Source organism: Nematolebias whitei, chromosome 2 (genome assembly GCF_014905685.2).
Source record: "Nematolebias whitei isolate Nwh7 chromosome 2, NemWhi1, whole genome shotgun sequence".
Classification (NCBI taxonomy): domain Eukaryota; kingdom Metazoa; phylum Chordata; class Actinopteri; order Cyprinodontiformes; family Rivulidae; genus Nematolebias; species Nematolebias whitei.
Window position 1 is genome coordinate 16507402 of NC_056499.1, and position 18491 is coordinate 16525892.

The 18491-nt window shown below is 38.2% G+C and overlaps 1 protein-coding gene across 1 annotated transcript; it reads right to left on the reverse strand.

Annotated features, from left to right (window-relative positions):
- Positions 1-1682: 1682 nt before the first annotated feature.
- ppfibp2a (PPFIA binding protein 2a) lies at positions 1683-17734 on the reverse strand. The gene is made up of 23 exons (XM_037697450.1): positions 17691-17734; positions 17524-17600; positions 15467-15553; positions 13701-13814; positions 12073-12204; positions 10063-10350; positions 9685-9777; positions 8451-8562; positions 7289-7350; positions 6537-6615; positions 6257-6378; positions 6108-6175; positions 5965-6025; positions 5714-5852; positions 4790-4931; positions 4020-4145; positions 3774-3924; positions 3571-3682; positions 3238-3326; positions 3004-3126; positions 2633-2758; positions 2053-2241; positions 1683-1957 (listed from the first exon to the last, which is right to left on the reverse strand). The coding sequence occupies exons 2-23, from the start codon at positions 17569-17571 to the stop codon at positions 1781-1783; spliced, it is 2640 nt and encodes an 879-aa protein (XP_037553378.1). The 5' UTR covers positions 17572-17600; positions 17691-17734; the 3' UTR covers positions 1683-1780.
- Between the last annotated feature and the right edge of the window lie 757 nt (positions 17735-18491).

An 18491-nucleotide genomic window follows, 5' to 3' on the forward strand; every position in this document is an offset into this window, starting at 1 on the left:
TTTTCTATATTAGTACCTTAGTTAAATTTTGTTCTGTTGACCTTTATTGGGCCCAGAACTGCAGTATTTTGAGATTTTGTAAATACATTTGAGCCTCGTTTTGGCCAGTCTCTTGTGTCTCTCTTACTGGTATGTGGACTCTAACTGTAACATTAATACAGTAAGGTACAATAGCTATCAAATAATCAAAACGGAGAGACAGTATTGGTACATTAGAGATCTGGAAATGCAGCTTTAGGTCAGTTTTCATTGTGTTTTGTTAAAAAAACAAAAACTGAGTTCATGACCAAGCGTCACATTGTGCAGAGAAACCATAGAGAGCAACATAGCTGCATCTAATCCAAAAAAGCATGTTATTGTTGCATGTTATGCAAGCATGTTATGTTATTGAGCATGCATCAGGATAGCTGCATCTAAATTTAAGGAGGAAGCTGCCCAGCTGCAGAGTGGAATGAATTGAGGAGGGTGGTGGTGAAAACACTTTCATCCATCCAGGACATTGGTCTTAGATGTTCTCTGACCAGAGGAGATAAAATCAAATGAGACACCTCACACCCACAATACGGATGGTTTACTCTGTTGACTTCTGGCAGAAGTTACCACAGCCTGAAGACCAGAACCAACAAGTTCTGCAACAGTTTCATCCCACATGCTATTAGACTGCTGAACTCGGGTCACTAATGAAGTGACCACAATAGCAAACACAGACATACCTAAACACCAAAGTCTATAAAATTAATGTAAATTATGAACTCCTACACTGCTGTGGAGAAATTAAACTAAATTTTGTTCAATAATGCACCGAACACTTTTGATTACAATCAAGTTATTATTAAATATTATATTATTATTAAGCATCAGCATGTGTCAAAAGGACTTTAGCTTCTTGACTAATAAAATAAAATATATTTTTTTTCCCTTTACTTCTGAGCTAAACAAACAAGTGCCTTTTTATATTTATTATCTCAGTTGTTAAATATAACCAGACATGACAATTTCATCCAAGACTCGTGGGTGTGCAACATACTTTATTTGTAAACAATAAAGGCTTTAAACACTTAAACAAGAAGAAGAAGAAAAAAAACATATTTGCACATAAATTATGTACTGTACACAATTTCTGTTAGCTTTTTGACCACTAGAGGGCAGTGTTGAGTTGATCATGACTGCAGCAAAACTTAAAAAGTAAGGACTGATGTTGGTGTTGGTGAACAGTGAAAACATGGAAGGAAATAACATTTAGGTGAAAACAAAATAATTAATTTACAAAGAAGTTTTATTTAAAAGTGAAAAAAAAAATAAGTGCACTGCCAAGAATCCAAATGCAGACTGTAAAAGACAAACATAGTTAATCAATGTCAATGATTGCACTGTACACAAAAGTTCTAATATACAAGGAAAATCAGCAGACTATTACATATAAAATATTCAATAAAATGCATAGTTTTAAAGCTAAAGGGTAGGCTTTGGAAATATACTTTACAAGGAATGCAGCCTTCATACACAACTCACCCAAAATTACCAATTGTTTCATCTTTGAGATGAAACTGTTTCAGCAACATCTGATTGACACATGAACATATGAAATATAATATGTGAAAACAGCATTATTCTAATCCTTCCAGAAAATTTCTACATAAATGCATTCAAGTAAATATCCAAACTAATCAGATTTTTGATGGTGTTGTTTTTAAGTCACGTACTGAGTGGCAGAGTGAGTAGAGGTTTTTATTTAAACATTCTTTGGACCATAATTTGAGACTTTTAAAGCCATTAGTTCTCACTTCTCAACTAGTCTCTCCACAGTAGGACTAAGGCTTCTATGTGTTGGAGAGAGCAAACGAGAAAGTCCATTCCCTGTTAGGGCTCCACTGTCCACTGGGCAGATGTAGTCTGCAGCTTCATCAGGCTTCCTCTTCCTCAGGTGACTGAACTGAGTGAATCCCAACTTCTTTGGCTGAAAACAACAAAATAAATGTACAATGATGTACATGTTTTTTTATTTTGCATTTCTGCAACAATGACAAAATGTAATCAAAACTGTGCTCTTACTTTAACTTTAGCTGTGGTAGTGAGGGGCACATGGCCTGTGGCGTTGCCATACTCTCGTTTCTCCTGCATGGCTTGAGGTCCAACCAGAGCAGCAAAGGCAGTGGCGAGATGACGACGGAGTAAAGTCTTCTGTGGAGGGATATTCAAGAGCAGGGCCAAAGTCTCTGAACTAAAACGAGGCTCCAGGATCTGTGAAAGAACACAGTGACAGAGAACACAGTTCAGATACTACAGTTAAAACAGCCAGTGGGAAGTTGGCAGTGACACGGAGAATAACACACAGTGTGTAGACTGGAATCAAACAAAACTACCGTGTCCCCAAGAAAAGAAACCCAAAAAAAAAAAGATAATGTCACTTCTGGGCTGTTGTAGCATGAAAACACAGCATGGGAAAGAAAGATCATGCTGTAATCTGAGAACATGTTCAGTTCAAAATTATTGAGTAAAACAAAACATACCCCCCCCAAAAAAAAAAGATAACTTTTGCATTTTTTTTTCTTAAACTTGTCCTATTAAACGCTATTCTGAAGTTATAACAGCTATAGATGACAGTGTGGTCAGTCTCATTTATGATACTTACAACCAGGCCACCATGTACACCACTTCCTCTTAGATTAGGAGCAAACTCTGCAAGATCCACTGCTCTCAGCCACTCCATGACACGATGGTTCGACCACTGAACTACCTCAGAAGGAGAGGGCTGTTTCTGGAAACAAATACAAATAAACATTATCATCACTTAATCAATTTTTTTTTCTTAGACTCAAAATGGATAAAAGCTTAAGTACCATTAAATAATACATCCAGCAATGTAGAAAACAAAGGTCTAATAATTTAAATACAATGCATTTATCTTTTTGCTGCCATCTTGAGGGAACCTTACACCACTACATCTATTTAACATCAGGCAGCTCCTTGTGAAAATGACGCCCAGGTCCCACGCTGGCTTACCTCGTCGCCCGGCCTACGTCGAAGACAGTTTGGGGTGAACTTGTTGGCATGAAGGACATGAATAGCACATTTAATACTGAGGTGGTGAAGCTGGCTGGTGACCTTTAGAGTCAACAGATCATTCTGAGCAGACACAAAACGAGAGTATTAGTCAAGGTCTAGAAAAATCTGCTTTCATGCAAATTTGAAGCTTTATATGTACCAGAAATGAGTAATAGGCTACACTTAATTTACCACAGTCAGATATTGGATCATTCGACCGTCGACACGAGCTTCGTGGAATTGGTCTTTATACTGTGGCAATCCAATATCATCCAACCAACCTGCATGAGACAAAAAAACAAAAAAACACTAAATTAAGCTTCAAAATATGCTTCATATAACAATACTTTCAAATTGAATTAGCAGTTTTTCAAATGAGGTTATTTTTGCATTTAATTTTGAAGTCTATTTACATATAACACACTGTGGTTCGTCGTTTGATTTATTGTGCGAGACACTCTGCATTTGTAGATCGCATTGAAATGAGTATGTAGAGCCTGAGAAATATGCAGCACAGATTCTTACGTGTGACCCAGATGTGGTCCAGCTCTGAAGACTTTTCTGTAACTTTGGTGGTGAATGCCCTCAAAGCGAATTGCAGCTTCTTCCTGTGAAGTGGATGCTTCATGCCCATCTCCTGAAGAAACAAATCAGAATAAAGAAATGCTTTTACCCAGACACTTCACAATGTTCTTAAAAAGATTTATGTGAATTGTTTGATTAATAACCTTCTCAAAATCCTGTGGTGTGGCAGACAGAAACGTTTGCCCATTTTCAACCCACTGTCTGGCAAGGTTGATGTATTGGCCAAGTCCATAGTCCTCCAGCCAGCCACACACCTGCTCTTTGGTCCACTGGCTGAATGGGATATTCATATCACTATAAGAAACAAAAGCAAAGGATGTAAAATGGTTACCATCTTATTGATAATTGGTAAATTAAACAACATTTAAAAAAAATTGAACTAAAGTTACCGTGTAGAGTTGGCCTCAGGGGTTCGGGTAAGTCTAGGTCCTGCTGTCGCACGCAAGCCCCCTCGTCTAAACTGTCCAACATCTGGATCTGCAGCCTGGAAACCTCCAGACTGAGTTCTTCGAAGCCTGTGTGAATAAGAATTAAAACAAAAACAAAAAAAGAGCTAAAAAAAAATGCTACGTGAAACTTTCTTTTTCATAGTAAAGTAAACCTTAGAGAAATATTTGCTTTATGGACTCGTGTATATATATTTAACATTTTTCCACACAATTGATGAAAACCAAGGCCAAATGTGTCTGATCTTTGCTTTGCTTTATTTATTTCCCATTTTTTGGACATACGACATTGTAAAACTGCTTTCTTACTTAAGACAGCTTTATTTTTAAGACAGGCATTTCCACTTGTCCATTTTCATTTCACTGGCACCCATCCCATAGTGTGCTGTCATTATCAGGGAGACAGAACAGAGTGAAAAAGCTGCCCAAGACCAAATAAAAACCTTTAGAAAACATTCAGAAGGCCTGAATAAATATAGATAATTTTTATACGTTTCAAAAAGATGTCATTTGGAAAATAAAAAAACATTTAAAAAAAAATTTCAAAAGAAATTTAAGGTGTAGACAAGTTAACATGTCATATTTAAAATAAATGTTCACTACAGCATTCAAATATATTAAAAGTGCACTGATGGAACCATTCTTTAACTTTCTTTTTGATCATCTGTGCTGATGATGTCCTGTGTTGTTAATGTGCTCGTTGAAGCACTTACTTTCCCCAGAGTCTTTTGAAGCTCCTGTTATTCTTCATGTATTCTGGAGAACCCACTGCTCGCTGGCCCGGCTGCGGAAGCGCCTCACCATGAACAGGGGAATTATCAAGGGATGTTCTGTCATCAACTTTCTCCAACTTTCCTTCAAGAAGTTGCAAAAACCACAGGATAATAATGACTGTGCTTGTTTGACTGTACTCTGCAAGTCATGCAGTATTTCACTGATGTGTTTGTGTAGCACAAAGGCCCTTTACTCTATAAGGCATGCTTCATTGTACTATAATCTTGCCAAATAGCACTGTTTTGACAGGTGATATTAATGAAAATGACTGTTTCCTTCAGCTTAAAGCAAAATTAGAGACAAAAAAATTCTGATTTCCGTTTTTCCCCTTCTGCAGGACGTAAAAGGTGAAGCAGACCTCATGGTAGACTGGTATTTCCCAATGTACTACAAAGGGATACGTGTTACAGACCACTGAGTATAGCTAATAATTAATCAGTTTATGCCCCATAAAGAAGCAATGTTTTAATGTTATGATTTTTATGATAAAGTATGTGTGAGCAAATGTGCGATGGTAAAATCAGGGTGTGGCTGGCGTTCAAGTTGGTCAGTCAGGCTGAGGAAGGGTGGAGCTGGGATGAATGTGGTCAGTCCATGCACAAGGGAGTGTGCATCGGGTAAGAAAGCCTATCCCAGGAGCCATCTGCTCTGTCAGGAGACTCTACAATTACCTATGATCAAACACGCAGTGGTAGTCTGGTCAGAAGAAAGTGGTTGTAACTCCAAAAATGAATCTTGCCTGCACGCATGGGAAAGACTACATGTAGGCTATGAACTGATCCTGCAGCATGCCAAGGCTCACTGAAGCTCACTACCCATGATATCATAAATTATACTCTGTAAAGCCTTCTGCATGGATTTACTTTGGATGCAGTCTCCATCTTCACTCCCATCTGGAGATTTTTGACTCTGGGTGTCAGCACTACTGTCTCCTGTCTCATGTTGTTCCAATAAAGAGGAGTTTACGGGCAGAGTTTGACTCCTGCTGTCATCTAGGTCATTCTGGGGGGAAAAAAAAAGAGTCACGAAAAGAGTGACTTTATTTAATTCAAAAAGGTCAAATATTTTCTTTCTTTTTCTATGAAATATACAAAATATGTAAAAAAAAAAATACCTTTGGTAAATGTCCATTTGTCATGTCATTCATGCTACTTGATAAAGTATGAGGCTCTGATCTGTGAAAGTAAAAGAATACACTCATACAAACTGTAATATCCAACTAAGAGTAATCAAATCCAAACAAAAAGCTGTTACGACCTGGAATCGCTTTGTTTTTGGGTTGACAGAAGAGATATTTGTTGGGAGGAAGAACTATTTGTTGAAACCTGTGATGGATGAATGCAATGCATGGATAAGTTTGTTTGAAGACACCGAAAAGTCGATCCTAACCACTTTCGTGCACCCACTTCAGACTTCACATCATCAGATTTTGCACTGGAAGAGTCAGCATTCTTCAGCAACCCTTGCTCTTCTTCTTCACTACTGCTTGACGGAGTCCAGCCATTCGACAAGGAACGAACAGATGAAGCTACAAAAACAAAAAATAGGGAACATTGTTTCATTATCACAGGAAGAAGGGTGTGTGTTGGTTTGCATTTTGCTTCCAATTTGCCATTGCCAAGATAACATAAATTCAGTTTTGTATGTGTTAGAGTAAAAAAAAAAAGAAAAAGAAAAAGTGATTACCTTGCCTTGATGTATGAGGAACCTCTCTGAACTGCCTGCACTGATTCAGGAGCAGAGTCAGCTCCTCAATGCGACGGTCCTAAAATTAAAATTAAAATAATAAAAAAGCAGGAAGGGCTTTAAAGTATTAAAAAAAACTCAATCAAGATATTTATCAAAGGTTAAGAAACGCACACGACTTCACTCAGCTTCTAACTGATACGCAGCTCAAACACTCCCCTTCCACCATATGGCCTTTACATCAAAGTATTAAACAGGGAGGGGATTGACACAGGCCTGGCTACAAGTCTTAGTTGTGGTAACCAGTTGCACAGATTGTGTATGTTTTGAAGTGGTGCCCATGCCTGGTTTTGCAATGGTTTTCCTAATGTTGCTCGCTCCAAAATTAAGCTTGGCAGAGCAGAGCATGCCTAATTGTGGCTTTGCCTGAAATGGTTCGTCTTAGGGTGTGTGTTTGTGTGTGTTCTCTCTAATGTACCATATGTAGGCCTGTTTCTGCACGTCCTTAAAGTCCAAAATAAAGAGGGAGGGTAAAACAAAGAGCCTCTGTTCTAAAAAAGGGTTGCATGAAATACAAAAACACAGCTACGTTTTTATTGTTTTAAATAGCACAAATGATGTTATGTCATTATTCAGGGCACTTATGCTGTGTTAAAGTAATGACAGCACCCGAGTTGATGCGTATTTCATAGTTTCCCACAGCTCTTTTAAACAAAAAGTTAATGAATGTTTTCAAATCACTTCTAGTTTACCTTTTCTTCATTGGCAACTACCAGGGACTTCATTCCACTACGAAGTATCTGCAGTTCATGATCTAGGAGAAGAAACCAACTAATTATTAATCTACTTGCAGCTGCTCGTGTTGCTTCAAATTTGCATTTAGAATAGTCGCATAAAGTGAAACAAGGAAGTGCTTTGTTAACAGGTTAAAAAAACTGATTATTTATCTTAAAAAGTGTATTTAAACTACACATTTGTCACATTTGGGCCCAAACACCATGCTGTGCACATTTCCTTTTAACAACGTGGGACATACGAGTTATGATATGAACAGAGTGCAAGTCCTTTTGATGTTATGTCAAACAATAGATTATCTTATGAGTTATACGTTTTCATTTGTACTCATCTGCTCACACACACTCATGTTCGTGCTGCTGTTGTTTGGCGTGTTGTTTTTGTACTATGAGAGCTTAGTGTATTCTTAGTTTAGCATATTTCTTAGTTCATATCTTTGATCTACTGTTTTTCTTTACAGTTTATACTTTTGTTGGATGTAACTGGGACCCTGTGTACACAATTCCATTCCACCACATGCACCATGGTGCAAATGACAATAAAGAAACCTTGATCTTCACCTCACTTTTCTGGTAAATGGCAATGCAGAGGAAGAGAATAATGCAGACATAAAATAGAATAGTGTGTTTCTCTTTAAAAAAATATATATCATAAAGACACTGAAACTAGCTGATTTTTAGAAACTATTTAATATTTGTCAAAGCTGCTGTTTAAAGCAAACAAGTATACAAGATAAAGGACAGTGTTATTTGGGGGAAAATTTGAATGAAAGATTAAAAGTAGACAGTTTGATGGAGTTTTCATTTGGCTCATTGTGGTCTTTAGTGTTTAGCTTTTTCCTACATCTCCTCTGAGAGAAACAGACAAAAACTTTGAATAAGGAATATCTTTTTTTAAAGACCAATGAACACTTTTCCACAGCTGCTAATCAATACAAAACCTATGAAGGTGGTTAACAGTTTGAAATGCTTTAACAAGGTTAAGTCAGGTCATCTGGATGGATTCTTCTTTGTTTTCAACAAAAAAAGACTACCAGGATTATTGAGCATGCATCAGGACTGTTTGGAAAGCTGTTTAAGGGTTTTTGAGGGTTTAAAGGCACACGGGTGCTTCACTTACCTCTCGTTATGTTTTCTGAGGTCAGAGATGGTTTGGACAGTAACTGAGTTTGTAAGTTTTCAATCTCCGCATTTTTACTGAGCAGAAGTTGCTGAAGACTACTCATCTCTGTCTGTGGGCAAGACAATAAGAATTCTTACCATAAATAACACACAAGTCTGCTTTTCACCCAAGATGCACTGAATCACACATGCATTATGAAATAAGAAATGATTGCATTTAAAGTTTTTATACTACCACTTTCTACATGTAGATCAACCACAGCTAAGAATGGAAAGTTTTCTTCTCTAAATTTTTGAGCACCAACCTTTAGGTCACTGCTCCGTAGAGTTTGTGGTTTGTTTTGACGAGGTTACTGGAGGACATTGTTGGTAATAAAACTATGCTGACTGATTTAGTTTTTTTTTTTTTTTTTTTTCAGAGCTGGAATATAACTTTAAACAATAAACATGTTCCAGTACAGCATATTGTATTGCATAGTATTTTACTTTAAATGATACTCAGTGAAGATTAGGACCTCGTGGAGCTCATTGTTTTACAATGTTATGATTACATGTCTTGTATTTTCATCTATTTAAAAAAAAAAAAATGTCCTTTGTCGTATTTATTTAAAGTGCCAATATTTAGTGGGTTCATGTTTGGCTGTAAGCTGACACATGTATCACTTGGGCACACGATTTTAGATCTATGCTGATTTTTGGGTATTATGAATAGAATGGGTATTAGGTCTGGACATTGCCTGCAGATAAATGTAGGACTTTGTGTCATAAAGACATTATCAGCGTTGCCTTAAAATCTGCATGTCAAGGTTAAAGAGATAATTCAGAACATTTGAACTGATTAGTGAAACAACCATGGTCATGATATCTTATCAGTTGTAGAAGCTCATTGTGGCGACCTTAAGCTTAACTTTGACTGGGATAACAAGCTAGTTTGAGCTTGAGCTTTTCTTTGTATTATTAATTGTAAGCACTACATGTTCTGCAATTATGTTGGTCTATTCAGAGGGTTTAATAAAATGGCTACTAATGTATCTGCTACTTTCATACTATAAATATAAATTAACTACAACTTTGCTTGGAAAATACCAGAGTATGAGTATTACAAAACTGAATGGCTCCTTTAACTGGGTGGGAGATCAGATTGGACAAGAATTAGGAGAGTTGACAATTACTGGTGCATTGTGGGCACTGGTGAGTGATAAAGTCTACGCAGCATGAACAAGATATTTTACCTTGGTTGCTTTGAGCTTCTTTTCATACTGTTGCTTTTGATCCTCCAGATGCTGCACTTTGTCCTTAAGAATCCGGAGTTCTTTAAGTAAGACCTAAAACAGAAAGTGTTGGATGTTTTGTTAGTTTTAGTTTTAAATGGAGTCACAAATGTTCTTTCACACAACGCACAACATCAGCTCTCATGTTAAATGTTGTTGAGTTTTTTTGTATCACTCAGGGATTCATGTCACATGAATAAATGCAGTGCTTATTCATGTATGGACAGTGATAGAAAGCACTGTTTAGAGTACCAAATGAGTGATTGATTTCCATGTGAAGCTAAGACACAACCCATGCTGTGCACAATATTAGAAGCCATGCAGGCAAACTATTCCTACACTTTCTCCTTGGCAGTGGCACCGGTGCTCTGAGCTACCCTCAGTCAGGTTGCGAGTGTCCGCAACAGGTCTGTCGTCCTCCTCTAGTTTGTGCGTCCCCTCTGAGAGTCCTTCCCAGGACAACCCAAGGCGATTGTCCTGTCCCTCATTGGGTTTGGAGGGGAACGTCATTGGAAACCTGCTGTCAGTTGGGAACTCCAAGGCCTTTTTCTCCTGGATCTTGCTATTGATCTCCTTCTGAAACTGACACATCTGTTCCTGCAGCTCACTAATGAAATTCACAACGGTCTGGCAGATAGAGGGGGGGACAAAAAAAAAAAAAAAAATTAAAAATTAAAAATAAGAAATAATGTGTGCAGAACTTGTCAATATGTGTGTATGTGTGTGTGGGGGGGGAGGGGGGGGGCTGCAGGTGAATAGAACATTTAAATATATATTTTTTAATCACATAGTTTGGCATTTTAAATCAATGCAAAACTACTGTATGTGTATATATTTTAAGGCAAGTATTCTAATAAACATTAACATTAAATGGGTGACCCCCGCAACTCGAAAAGGAAGCAACGAATGAAGATAATGGATGGATGGAAGGATGGATGAAACAATTAAGAATGTGTGGTTTCAACTAAATGATGCACATATAAAACTGCTCGCTTTGTTTTAATTAAATTAAAATAATGTTTCGTTCATGGCATATTGTTCAGAGGCTTTCTGTTATACTCATCTATTTTATTAGGCCTTTAAAAGACAGACACAGTTTGCCGGTAACCATCAGTCTTTTCCAAAGTGTGTACCGCAGCAGCTGGGTTATGCTTGGACTGTGGATGGAGAAAGTTATACTCCAGGGTCTAGTACAGCGGATATGGCAGATGATACGAGGGCCCCCATGGCTAATTTTAAACATAAGCTTACTGACTCCTAAGCCCACTGTGTTATGGGTGTGCGCATGTGTGTGTGTGTGCATATGCAAGGACATGCTTGTGCAGTAGATGCAACAAGTGGGGGACCAGTATAGTGATGAAAACAGAATATTTTACTTGGTCTCCTCAAGTCAAAACTATTTTTAGAAACTAAGTTTATAAAATGAAAATAAAGGAAAAATGGAAAAACTCACAAAATGCATAGTTTTTTATTTGATTTTTTGTAGAACTACACACTTTGATGAAATCCAACTACATTTAAAGCAATTTGAATATTTATTTTAATACGTTAACTTTAAAAGGAAGTGTAAGTGGTTATTTCTTTTTAAGAAAGACCCACTCATTCATTACCATTCCACCAATAACAAAATTATCAGGACTGAAGCCTACACACACACACACACACACACACACTCATATTTGGCTTGTCATCCATCACACCAGCTCCAGTATGCCTGAACTGTTTTCAACTGAGGACAAAAAGACCCTTTGAGCAGTAATGTTTTGACAGTAACTATTAGAGTATCCTGTCTGGTAAAATTTCAGCTTTCCCATTTCAAGAACTCACATGGTCACCAAATGGGCAGGAAGTCTGCTGGTAACCAAACCGTTAGTCTTAAACAAATACATGAGCCAGTTAACGTGACAAAGACATTTAAATCGCTTGGACTTTTTAACAGTAAGCTTCCAGTTACAGCAAAACTGGGTTAAAGAGGAATGTTTCCTTCCATTAATCCCACTAGTGTTAATGGTCTTGCATAAAATCAGCAGCTGACCGCACAATTAGAACACAGAGCAGATTATTGTGTGCACCTTAGCAGTTACAACTTAAAGTTGCCAGGAAGTAGGTCACAACTGATGCTCTTTAGAATAATTGATCCTCAGTGAAACAATTTGCAACACAATAATGATGTCACTGTAAACGTAGTCAAACTGAAAACAACGATTTGCTCAAACTGGGTTTTGTGCCAACAATCAAAGAAAGATAAGTTATCTTTATATTCCCACATAGGCAGTTGATTGAAACATATTCAATATGAAGAAGCAATTTAAAGAATTAGTCACAGATGACTCATTGAGGAGGTCCTACCTCTGCTTTGTGCTGCCTCTCCACTCCATGGCCCTGCTTCACCTCCATGTCTGTCAGCTTCAGTTTCAAGTAAGAAACCTCCCCCAGAAGACTCAGCTTCTGTTTCTCCAGTGTTGTTCGATGCAGGAGCTCCTGTTATCACAAACAGTGAAGCAACCCAATCAGATACACCGTTATACATTATTCCTCCAATTACATGCAGTACTTACATAAAGTGTGAGACAGAGCAAGCTACCAACTCTGTAATGACAGTCCTCTAAAAACAAACCACACTGGTTTCAGAAGCTGTTTGAGTGGCTAAATATACACAACCCATGACCACTATTTATAATGTCTATTTCACAGCTCCCTCAAAGTACATAGCAAAGCAGGAGGGAGGGGGTGAGACAGAGAAAAAAGCATGCAGAACATTCATTGAGAGAACGTCAAAACAACTTTGACAGGTGCATTTTCTCATCTTGTGAACGTGAATGACAACCAGTCAAACTGTTGTTGAGGGTGTTTGTGGCTAAATGGCTTTGTGAAATCTTTCCTGAAAGGTTGTCAAACCTCAACATTAAATCTGACCAGCAGGCAGATGTGTTTCTAATTCTGTTGATGTCAAAAACAGGCATTCGATCCTGAAACGTCCAGAAATGGGGATCAAGCTTCATATGCAGATACATACAATTGCAACTGTTGCTTTTCGTAACAATTGTTGGCTTCTTCTAGAGTGCACTTGGAAAATGTAAGACTTTTGTCACCAGAAAGTGATTTACTGCTCAGACAAAACCTTAAAATGACCATCTTTCAAATAAACTGTCCCTTACTACTGTACAGTAAGTGGAATGAATAAAGAGATTGTTTTTGAACAGTTAAAGTAGTCAAAGAAGCGTTTAAAAGAGTTGCAGCAGAAAAAATAAAATTAATACCTCGTTCTTCCAGAATTTGTCCACAGCAATTGCATTGTCCTCAAAGATACTGTGGTTTTCAAGTTTTCATATGTCCATATCATCTAGAGTCTTTTAACAAGGTTCCTCTGGTAGATGTCAAACCTAAAGCAAACTAAATGCAGACATGCACGTCTAAACTCCTACAGGAGCACCACTCCACTTCTCTGTGCTTCCTCCCTCCCTTCTCTCCACCTTCCACAGCTGTTCCTCCCCTCTTCGTTTGTTCCTCTCCTCCCTCCCTCTGTTGTCCTTTCCTGTCTCTCTCTCTTTTTCTCTGGAAATCTACAATCACAGCGGCTGCAGGTCGGAGGCGTGGAGAACTGTGCAGTAAATCTCCTGCCCAGACAGACGAGTTTGTCCCTGCGTAAACCAGACACTCTGAGTGAGAAACTGTCCTGGAATGAGTCTGAGCTTCCTAAATATTTTTTGTTGTCAAGGTAATCCTCAACCTAATTCTCTGGAATCTTAGGATGGAAATTCTTTCAGTCATTCTAGGGCACTTTCTGCAACTTAGGAGAAAAACATGACGCTGCAGAAAAAGTAATCTCTAAAAGTCAGAGCGTGTTTTCCTAAAGGGGATTCATTTATTCATGCTTGAATGTCAAGACTTCCTAACTTTGGTCCAGTTTCACCACCAAGGTTTGAATGTGGAAATATTTAGTTCTTTTTTCAAAGTTCGGCATCATTTGAAGTCACCTGTTGCAGCATCTCCTCTGTGCAGTTGAGTTTGTGCTGATGTTCGACCAAAGAACTCTCTAGATCGTGGATCTTCACCCCTTGAGCCTCCACCTGGTCTGTCAGCACACCTACCTAAGTACACGTGAACAGAAAAACAAGATGAGTTTGTTATTTTTTTCCAAAAATGAAAAATAACCTACATTTATTCCTGAATTGTATTCTGTAGTTCAGCCCTTTTCAGTTGTTTGAGAAAATCAGAGTTTAATTTTCAAATAAAGATTAGGCAACTCAACACACTAACATCAACTATTTTTATCTTGAGAGCCAAATTTTCATAGTACAGTAGTCCCTTGCTATTTCACGGTTCGAATTTCGTGGGCTGGCTCTATCACGGTTTGTGGATGTACGGTCCATAATGTACAAAAAAAATACAAAACCTTACAGTATTATTACTGTACTCACGTGGTTGGGAAAAAGTTAATGACAAAAGAATAATAATTCAGACAGGTACCACCATTTGGTAGTTTTCTTTCAACAAGCCTACACTGTATCGCCAGTCCAAAACAACTACATTACCCACAAGGCAACAGTGCACTTCCCATAATTCAACACTGCTTCCAGCCTGCTGCTTTCTGTCAAAATAGAAGGAAAGTTTTGATCCAATCTGAACCGGACTAAAAAGTTTAGTCCTTATTCATAGTGACTTTGGTGCTCAGTAACTGCAGAGAGCTGACCAGAACCGGACCAGGACTACTTCCAGCCTCATTGGTCAATCTGAGTGCTGCTTGCCCACCCAGGGAGCCTCATGAGCGGGGAAGCACTACTTGGAGGTCCAGTGTCTTCTCTGGAGCTCAGCTGGACATTTTTCATCTGGCTCTGGATTATTTGGACTCGATCGGGACCATTGTGTGGTTTTGTGCTGGCTCTCCGAATGTCCGGCTCTCTCCAAATGCGTCTTTGTGCTCAACGGCTGCAGAGAGCCGATTAGAACCGGACCAGAACCAAACCAAGGCTGGTAGCTACTGTGCAGTACATATATGTATGTTGTTAAAATGACGTAGGTTTAAAAGTTTAGATCATTGCAAGAGTGTATGAAGGGTTTCTAAAGCCTTATAATATATACAAATACTAAACTAAATATAAAGTTGTTACGTCGCACAATTTCACTTACTGCAGGGTTTTTTGGAATCAAACATCTGCAATAAACGAGGGACTACTGTATTTCTATATGTGTGCCAGACCATGCAGATTATATATTTGAAAGGAAACAAAGAATGATCCTTTGTGCTTCAGTTGGCACTTGCAACACTTCAGTAATTCCAGCGATGTCAGCGCAGTGCAAGCAGTTTATTTTAAATCTGCAGCAAATCTTTAAAAGCTGCATATTAGCTAATCACAAGGTTGGGTCGACATGCCAACTGGAATAAATTTCCAGAGGAACCCTTTGTTTAAAACCTGAAAAAAAAAAAAGGGCAGGTCACCTGCTCGCTCACACACCTACATTGAGTACTGTAGATAAAGGCAGCGAGCCTCAACTTGTCTATGAAGCACTTGTTCAGCAGCCCTGAGTGCTACACACACCTACTGATACAAGACAAACACATCAGTCAAAATAAAACCGTCTTATGTTGTAATAGAACCAAACCCTGTTTGTGACTGTTGCTTTACCTGAGCAGTGCAACAAAAAACACACACTTGTGCAACCTTTACAACACAATACTGTGAAACACATTCGTCATTTTGGGTTCCGCTTCTGTAAACCCAGTTGTTTAACAGCAACCCACCTGCAGAATCAGTGACTCTTTGTCTCCCTCCAGACGCGATAACCGTTCCTGGTAGGAGTCACTGTTACTGTTAGAGCTGAGATTGTCCTGCAGAAAAAGGTCAAATTTAAGATTGTATTCAAATGAAATAGCACAGTTATCTTTTTTTTTTTTTTTTTTTTTTTACACAAGCACAATAATCTTTCCATAACGTCTGTGTGTGGAATTTTTGTGAGAGGTTTACAGACTCTAATCCAGATTTCAATGTTGTGTTCTACTTTGCACGTCAGCTGATTTGTTAGAGGAAACAAATGCAAGATAAGTTTAGTGCTGCATTTTTACTCAGGCATACCACAGTGCCACCAAAGTAGTGAACGGCAACCAAGTGAGCTATAATTTCTTATAGAAACATATTCTGACAGATAGTGAAAATCTGTGTAGCTCAGCTTGTATCTTTTTTAATTGAATACCCATTCATCCATATCTTTATCTGATCCTTCCTTTCTGGGCCACGGGGTCACTGGTGCCTAAATCATTGTGTGAGAGGTGGGGGACACCCAGGACAGGTTTCCAGTCCTTCACAGGGACACATAAGACAAACAACCATTCACTCTCTCACTCTCACCTAGGGACAATTTAGAGTTACCAATCAGCCTAACATGCATGTTTTTGGTCTGTGGGAGGAAACTGGAGTACCTGGAGAAAACGCACGCATGCACAGAGATAACATACAAACTCCATCTTGAAATGTCCTTGGCTGGGTTTTGATCTAGTGACCTATTCACTGAGAGGCAGCAGCTCTACCAACTTCACCACCATGCCACTCTGAATAATTGAAGCATTTAACTTTTTATGTCATCAATATTTGCCTCAGTATTTTGTATTTATACATAGAAAACACTAAATTTATATATTAATACACTGTATTTTTCGGACTATAAGACACACTTAAAATCCTTTAATTTTCTCAAAAATCGACAGTGATCCTTATGTACTAATTCTGGTTGTGCTTACTGACCTCAAACCAATTTTATGGGGTACAACTGAACAATGTTGAGAGTTATTGTGAATGAGTGGAATAAAGTTTGACTTATCTGACTGTTTTGTTTCACTTAATGCGCCTTATAACCCGGTGCGACTTATAGTCCTAAAAATAATACTTGACCAGAATATAACGTCTTAATAAGAATGTAGTTTGCATTCAGATTTTTAATTTCAGAATTAACAGCTCAATGATGTCCATTCAAACACAGTTCCATTTTATGTGTGCAAATCAGATGAACATGTCCCTGAAGTTTATGGAATAAAAGTGAAGTTTGTTACATCATCATTCATTGATTTACTTATAGTAGAAATATTTAGTACATTTGTGCTTATTGTGTTCAGTAGTGTGTGGTCACTGTTGGTAACTGCCATTGTTCTGTTTATCTTAGATATAAAATGGCAATAATCTTGATCCAGGCTATTGATTATTGGAATTATTGTGTACTGTGTAATAATATTGTGTATTTTCAAAACAAATCTATATCTTCCAAATAATTGCATGCTTGTTTTGAAATGTGACTTTTTTTTATTATTTAAACAAGTAAATGTGCCTATGCTGTTTTTGAAGCAATGTTTGATTTTACAGATTCAACTTTGTCAAACAACGATTTACTTTGACCAAATTATTGTTTTAACACAATCCATTCAACTACACGGGATATGTTTTAAAGACCAATTCATCAAGTTTGATCGAGAAATTCTCTTGTTTTTGTTCATTTAGAATAAAACAACAAAGTAATGAAGACAAACAGGGTAAGATATCTGAAATTTAAAAAAAAGTAAAAATAGATTTTGTAAGAATAGAATTTTGTTTTCACATATCTCACTCCAAAAACAATCCTGTGTACAAGACTTCATGTGTTTCTAACTTATTCTGCAGCTTCTCTTCATATGAAAAACAAAGCATCTCTTCTTCTAAATTGCCAATTGTGGCAACTGTAATTGTACCATAAAAGAAACAAATTGCACACACAGTTCTGTGCAACCTCTGGGAAAGTGTGAACGAGTACACATGCAAGCGGGGTTTGTCTTACCTTCCTGAGCCAGGCAAAATGTTTGTAGACATCAATATGATACTCCATTCTGCAGGCCCATTGTCGTCAAGCTCTGGCTTGATTGTCAAACAAAATTTAGCGTGCACTTTAAAGCACAAATCAAAACAATGGCTTTTAGCTGTTTGTCCTCCTTTTTACAAGCTCACCATGCTGCAGATGTAGAGCGTGCAGAGAGAATCTAGAAGGTCTGTGCGGTTTGGAGCTGAGGCTGCCTCAGACTTTTAGAGCGCCACTGAATAAGTCAAACTCTGCCAGTTGGCTGTACTCCCCCAACCCCCCCAGCTCCCACCCCCTTTCTTCTTTTTCTTTTCTTCTAACTACTCTCTACCCATTTCTCATATATGCTCACTGTGCTTCATTCTTTTGCAGCACGTCTGTCTTATATTTCTGCACATCTTGCTAAGTATATGTTTTTTTTTTTTTCTTATCCCATTCCTTCCTTTCTCCTGTCCTTCCGTTCTCTCAGGGCCTGTTCTTGCAGTACCTCTCAGGCAAGCTCATTTTGTGGGGCTTTTAAACAGGAATTGGGGAGAGGAAACTTATTTTTTTCCACCACATGCTTGTCAGATGTGGTGCAGGGTAAAGGCAGCACAGAAGGGGAGGAGGCAGCGGAGGAGAGTGAAAGTGAGGGTAAAAATGTCAACACTATATTTTAGAAGAAGGAGAGCAGAAGATGACAAACTCTTTGGTGTAACTCACGGAGAGCAGCATATATCTGTCTGTTTGTTTGTTTTTTGATATAGGGAAACAATAAATGCGAAAGAACATAAAGGTGAAAAGAGGTTGTGACTGCTTGTACTTTAAACAGCAGCTCTGGATCTCATTACTGGTGCTGTTTATGAGATCTTGCGTTCAGCTCACTTCTTAGCAGACAGGAAAACAGCCCCCCCCCCCCACCAAGTCCATGACTCCCCGCCCGCAGCTCTGCCTCCCCCGCCCTCCCTCAC